A 7,400-nucleotide genomic window follows, 5' to 3' on the forward strand; every position below is an offset into this window, starting at 1 on the left:
GATCCAGGGGTGCTGTCATCACTAATGTTTTTAATTAACATGCAGGGCGATGTGCTTCTGCAGGAGAAGATCAAAGTGAATTTCATTTTTTTTTTTTTTTTTTTTTTTTTTACTAAAAAGTCTCAAACCAATACAATTTGTCAAGACTGGAGACCAAAACCAAGACTGAGGCATAAAGATCGGAAAATCCGCCCAAGAACTAAAACCAGGTCCAGACCAGTCGGAAAACCAAGGAGGTCTCAAACCCTGTTTATCTCCTTAGGCATCTAAAGCTTCCATATCAGGGTTTATCAGAACTGCACTGTTCTGTGATGCAAATAGATAGTTGTCCACAAAAATGCAATGAAAACTTTATGGTTATGTGTCCAGAAAATGCCATTTTTATTTTCAGGTCATTTTGTTAACTGGTTGCAGGAAAAAGTGGATGCTAAAAATCATCATTACTGGTTGCTTCAGTTCAGCCTGAAGCTTTTAATGTTCTCATAGTCTGCAGGAGTCTGCACACACTCAGCTGCATAGAGAGATGCTCTTTACTGAGAACGATCTTGCAAACATCTTTAGGATTTCTCCTTTAAAAGCAGATTTGTTCCTGAACACGGAGAGAGTCTAATCTCTCAAGCTGTTAAATCCCAGAGATTTTTTAAACATAGAAACATAATTTCACACTAAATAATACATTTTGTGTAAAGTGGAGATTTTTGACTTTGTCGTAAAGCTGTTTATTTAATTATCCAGATATTTATTGTTGAGGTCAATTTAATAAAAATTATTTCATTTCAGTTTATTTATATAGCGCCAATTTACAACACGTCATCTCAGGTAACTTTACAGAGACAATTAAACCAGATCATACAGTCACATTGGTTAAAAGTTTTCTATTTAAGGAAAATCAGCTGATTGCATCGACTCATTGACTCGACAGCTGTGATTGGTTTAATTGTGTTCTCGGTGTGTTCAGGCACCAGAAGGGTCCCGTACAAATTTATCCAAAAGGGGAACCCATTGGGACAATTTTTGGGCCCAGAAGAGTCACGGAAAAGGTAAACTGAGTGGGTAATGCAAAAAGAAAGTGCAATTTCAAAAAGGATTTGAAAATACAAATTGAAAATGGAATAAGGAATAACAATTTCAAATGTGTGATTAAGAAATGTTTAATAATCAGATGTATGAATTTGATATTTTATTCTTCATTTAGAAATGGGATTTGAAAATATATTTCATATTCCAGCATTAAATAACAGATTAGTAAATGCAATTTACTATTACTATTTCAAATTGCATAATTTAAATCTTAAATTTAACTCTTTAGGTCCTTCGTATATGTGGAGGATGTGAATGTGGCTAAGTGCTCTATGATAAGGACTGCTTGATATTAGTCTGTCACAAAAACAAAAATGTTACAGTAAAACCCTGGATGACAAAGGGACTTAAAATTTGTAAAAAAGAAAAATAAGTTATATAGAGATTTAGTTTCTGTTAGGAATCCAGTTTGTGTGGGTTGTGTGTTGTTTGTGTTTTCTCCCTCCACCACCAGGTGGCGCCCGGTTCTTGTCAGCCCTTCCACACACCTGCAGATGGTTGGCTCATTATCTGAGGACTCTTAAGCTGCTGACTGCCACTACCTCGATGCCAGATTGTTTGCCAGTTTTGGGTACTCTAGCCAAGCTGAGTTTAGCAGAGTCTAACTGAGTCTTTGTCTCCCTAAGCCCTAATCTTGTTGTTTTTGTCTTTGCCTCTTGGCAGGAAGTCATCCTGCAAACTGAATGTTTTGGCCTTCTCCCCCTGGAATGATCGTTTGAGCTTCACACTGAGCAGGGGATGCAAACTGGATGTTTGGACCTTCTTTCCCTGAAAGGATTGTTTGAGCTTCACACTGAGCAGGGGATAAATCTCCACACGTACCGATCAAGTACTTCAGGAAATTTAAGTGGCAGTCAGTTCCATCGCTCCTCAAGGAACCAACCAAACCCGAGTAAATCCTGTCCGCCCTCCAACGAGTCAACCAAATTCTGGAATATTCCACACCGACTGGATTCTGGGAAGGACACCTTTTTGTGGAAACGTGAGACCCGTTTCAGTCTTTGTTTTTGCAAGTCATCACTCAAGTTTCCCACTGAGCCTGAACTAAACTCTGAACTTCCCTTCTCACTTCCAGTTCCAGTTCACCAGCTCTCTGAGTTACCCTGGATCCAACTCATCGTGCTTTCAATAAACCTGTTAAACCTTTTCTCTGGTTCTCTGAGTGGTTTCCTGCATGTGGGTCAGATCCCTTAAAAAGAACATGACAGTTTCCAATAAAATCCACAGAAATGAAATAGAAGATATATAAGAATAGATTAACATTGTTTATACAACAAGCTAAGAAAGACTAATATAGTTTAAAGTTGATAGAGAATAGTAAAATATATAAAAAACATGGATAATATTTACTAGTATTATAAGTCTACACCTATTGCCCTGGGAAAAAAAAGAAAACTTTTACTGAAAAACATAAGATGGCGAATGAATAAAATTCCTTGTTTGTAAATGAAGAACCAGATCAGGATTTTTTCATTAACATTAAAACTGGTGGAAATGTAGTTTGGTAGTAGAGCGCTCCAGACTTTACTTAGGAATCAATCAGTCAGCTCTTATCCAAACTTAACGACAACATTTGTTGTTACTTAGCAGCAACTGTCCATTCCATTAGGCTACATCATTCTATATTTTGCAGCTCTGCAATTACACATTTTATTTAATATTTTTTTTAATTTTATTTAAACATTTTATTCACTCATGTTAGAAATATGGGTCTGTACACCTGTAACTGGCATGCTGGAATGTGGTTTCACTGATTGTTATTTCGTCCAAAGAAAACAGTCAGTGACTCTATGTGAGATAAAGCTACTATTGAAATAACGTCTGCAGCAGAAAATAGATAGAAAGTTCAGCAAAGCTCCTCTAATGTTAAGACTTGCATTCAGTTACCAGCATAGCAGCTAATCGCCTGCATTAATACATAAAATGTGTAATGTTTTGGTTTGGTCTGTCTAAAATGATCGAATTAGAGTTTCACCATCAACATTTTTAAAAAAGAGCTTTAGCAGAATGTTGTGTCATGTCGGTTAATGGTGAACTCATATTAATCATTTGCACTTCTTGCCTCCATCAGTGGTTTTCATTGAATGTTTTCAGATCAAACGATTATTTTTGTTTAACTTTTTTTTTCTGTAACTGTTTGACTCCTTTAACTCTGCGGCTCTGCTCGTAGTCATCAGAACCTCGATCTCCAAACCAGAAGTTTTCTTTCTTCTTCTTCAAACTATTACAATGAATGAACACCTTCTGACAGCAGGGGAAGTCGTAGCATTTTATGGTTTTATTGGGGTAATTATGCAGATTTATATTTATATTTCTCAGGAACGCACCTCACTTACACACAGCTTGTCTGCTTCAGGTTTATGAGGATCATTTACTGAAGTTAAGAACATTTTTTGAATCTGATGTGGTTGTTGTGGCCATTTATGCAAATTTTTTGGTAATTTGTTATTTCTACCAATTTAGTTTTTGTCTTTTGGTATGTAAAATATATTTAAGTAAATTTAGTGGGTTAATTCAGTTTTCACAATTTTTAGAGAATATTTTCTTTTAAGTTTATGATCCAACCCCCCTCCCCCAAAAGAATTATACAAATTTTTCTAAATAATCATCCATGGTCATGTAAAATCTTCCAATATTCTGTTAATCTTCAACTTTGTTTTGTTCCAATCAGCCATTAATGAAGTAATGAAGAGAATCCAGCCATGATGAACTGCAGGAGGTGTATATTTGGGAAACAGAACAAAGAATGGGCCAATCAGCTGATAGGGAGCAGGTATGGATAGAAGGATCTAGAAGGGAGCTGGGGGAAAGGAGATTGGCACAAGGGGGCAACAGAGAGTAACTCAAAAAATTCAACACTGCTTGGATAAAACTAGAAAACAACTAGAATGACACAAAATGGAAAATAAACCAATGACCCAGGAAACACAGAATGACATAAATTAAAGTGTGACGGAAAACTCAAAAACGAACCTAAACAGAAACAAAAAGTTCACAAATGGCAGAATCATGACACATAATGTGTTTGTATGTTAATGATGAAATTGTTCAGTCAAGTAAAAAAAACTGATTGGTTGACTAGTTGATTGACTGAATGATTGATTGATCACTCCAAGTTTAAATGTCAGCCTGTCCCACTGAAACATTGAGCTGTAAAGTTCAATCTCTAACGTTCTGCTCTCTATGCTTTTCCTCAGAGCAGCTTTGCCTCGTCTGTTCCTGCTTGGCTGTGACTCCATCCTGGAGAGAAACATCAGCTGTGCTGCTGCCATCAACACCCTTGTTTATAGATGCTGGAGATCGGCCTGTTTTCCTGTGTGGTCCTGTTTCTCTGACCGTGAATGAGTGGATGTGCTCTCTTCATCCTCTGGCATGGGAGCTGGCTCGGAGCTCGCCACCCAGGCTGTGTGTTTTCTGGACGGGGCCGCCTTTTACAGCTGCTTTTTGTGTCTCTGCTTCTGTCTCCTTGAACCCCAGTCGGCCTCGGCAGATGGCCGCTCACACTGAGCCTGGTTCTGCTGGAGGTTTCTTCCTGTTAAAAAGGAGTTTTTCCTCTCCACTGTCGCTACAAGCATGCTTAGTGTGAGGGATTGTATTTGAGTCAATGAGTCGATGCAATCAACTGGTTTTCCTTAGATAGAAAACTTTGTATCAATTTGACTGTATGATCTGGTTGAACTGTAAAGTGCCTTGAGATGACGTGTTGCTAATTTGGCGCTATATAAATAAACTGAATTGAATTGAATTAAAGTGATGCATCACCAGCTAAGACATATATTGGACATCCTTTGTTTTTGATCTGCATGTGAGCTTTTAAATTCCATATAAAAAGTTTTTCCGCATAGATAAACCATCTCAAGCTATTCTGATTGTTAAATCCTGCAGCTGCTCAGCCATCATTCTCAGTTCTGTATGACAGCTCCTGTTAGTAAATCTCTAATTCAAACCTTTATTGTAGAGATCATTGAGGAGCGCAGATGTTTCCGACTGTAAGTTTCTGGTTTGCTGGCGGTGCCTAAGAAAACTCATTCTTTTTTATCAATTTCATCAATTATTAATGGATTAATATTTGCTAATAAACAGACTTGCTCCTGAGGTGCACAATGAGTCTGATGAGATAAACTTTATCTGATCAGGTTTTATCTAGCAGAGGCCGCTGTTCTAAAAATAAATTCATTTCAGTTGCAGCATAGACCTGAACAGTGAATCAGAGAACCTTTACTTTTCACCACATCGAGCTCCATGTGTGACCAGAATTACATCACTCACAACTAATACACCATTAGTAATGTTAAAATGAACAACTGGGACAGCAAGCTTTTATCAGAGGACTCCAACTTTATTACCTTAAAAACTCTCTGCTGACAGACTGCAGCTGGAGCGTTTGGGCTGTAGAGCCAGATCATAAACAAAACCCAGTGTGTTCCTGAACTAAAGATCAGGACCAAGGACAGGGAAAATACAACAAGCTTTGTCCAAAGAAGAAATGTAAAAGATAATATGTTCTTGCATTTTTTGCATCACCTGCTGATTGTCATCAACGTGCACTGAACAACCAAGCAAATGCAACAGTGCCACACTTAAAGGTTCAAATATAATCTTCTGGAAAAGCTATAGAATGAGTCTGGAGTTAGACAATGTGGAAAGTTATCACTAACAAATACAACAAAAATACAAAGTTAGATAAATAACAGCATTTTTTTTTTTATTTTGATTAGCAGAAAAATGCAACAAGCAGATCATCATCATCTTCATCATCGTCATCCTAATACATTTAATTAATGCTTGATGACATCTCCTCCAGCATGGCATTTCAAGCGTTCAGCGTCATTATTTTAAGCTATGATCTGTTGAATTCAGATAAATCCTACGTACCATTTCAGCCATGAGATCCAGAGGAGAAACTCTCTCAGAAGGAGGAGGTCTACAGTTTCTCACGGCAGCTCCCTGGGAGGGGAGGAAGAAAACAGAAACGTCTGGTAAATGACCTCTCCATGTTGAAATATTAACATCTTGAATATTTCATCCTCCTCTTTGCACAGAAAAATGAAGTACTAAAAAAAGAAAAAAGAAACCAGCTGCAGCTTCAGTGTTTTTTCAAAACAGCTCAATCCTTAACCCGTAACACTTTCCCATCAGGTTTTTCCTTGCAAATTTTATTTGGAGTTATACAACATGTTAAACACAAAGAATCAGCATTAATCACATCAACCAATCCACCTACAACACCCCCCCAAAACACACAATCGCTTCTGTCCCACTGATACACAGTGAAGGGAAAGGTTCATCTAACAGCAGCTGTTTATTTTATGAGCCACATTAAAGAAAAAACCCATCAAACAGTTCATTATTCCAGGAGGAAGGTCAACAATTTCCTTAAATAACAATCAATGCTTATTATATTTCTGTTTCTCCAAAATAAAGGGAATACAGAGAAAGTCAGCTTTGTTTTTACCCAGAATCAGAGTTAATACATAATGAACGTGGCCCCTGTACAGTTAGAGAGAACAGGATTTAGCCGATGTTCAGCTGGACCTGATCAAACAGGGATGCTGCTGCTGCCTGCGCACGCTGTCAGTTCTCTGAGCGCCGGTGGAGAGGAGGAGGAAACGAGGAGGAGGAGGTGGAGGAGGAGGAAGGGCCACAACAAACAGGCAAGAAGCTGAAGATCAAAGAAGTAATAAAAAAATCTGTCAGCTATTAGGGTTCATTTCTCCGGGCACAGCAGCAACATTGAGTGTTTCAGCATCTGGGATTCAGAAGAACGTCAAACATGGTGTAAAATGAGAGGAACAGGAAACAACATGCTGACAAACAAACTATTCATGATGCTTTCTGCTAACATTCATCTGTAATGATCTGATTTCACATCTTAAAAAGCTTAACTTACTAAACTTCAGAGTTTTTCCATCAAACTTTAACCAGACAGTAGTGGGTGAAGCTGATCCATCTCTGAAAACCATCATTCTCTGCAATAAGCTGCAGATCTTTACTCTCCATCAGCTCTGCACATCTTCAGACAGAAGGCTGTGTTTACTGTTCCTGGTAAAAGGGCTCAAAGTGAATCGGATTAGATGTGGAGCATCTGTGAAGAACATTTCATGTCCAGCACTGCAAAAACAATCTAGAAATAAGAACAAATTTCTTAAATTAAGTGTATTCACCCTTAATTTGAGTAGGTAAATGAGATAGTTTGCCAATGGAATGAGTAATTTTACTCTTAAAATAAGATAATTAGATAATATGCACTTGAAATAAGACAATGCAATTGTGTTTTCTTATTTTAAGTAAATTCTCTTGTTCTACTGGCAAAATGTCTC

The 7,400-nt window shown here is 37.6% G+C and overlaps 1 protein-coding gene across 1 annotated transcript in view; it reads right to left on the reverse strand.

Moving 5' to 3' along the window:
- LOC107097712 (SH3 and multiple ankyrin repeat domains protein 3-like) overlaps positions 1–7,400 on the reverse strand; it is a gene marked incomplete at its 3' end in the record, with an annotated part of 206,675 nt that overhangs the window by 170,047 nt on the left and 29,228 nt on the right. Inside the window, exon 2 of the mRNA XM_015394969.1 lies at positions 5,956–6,027. Coding sequence (XP_015250455.1) covers positions 5,956–5,967 — 12 coding nt within the window. The remainder of the gene's footprint in view (positions 1–5,955; positions 6,028–7,400) is intronic.

The sequence above is a fragment of the Cyprinodon variegatus genome, unplaced genomic scaffold, assembly GCF_000732505.1.
Source record: "Cyprinodon variegatus isolate N-32 unplaced genomic scaffold, C_variegatus-1.0 Scaffold716, whole genome shotgun sequence".
Lineage (NCBI taxonomy): Eukaryota > Metazoa > Chordata > Actinopteri > Cyprinodontiformes > Cyprinodontidae > Cyprinodon > Cyprinodon variegatus.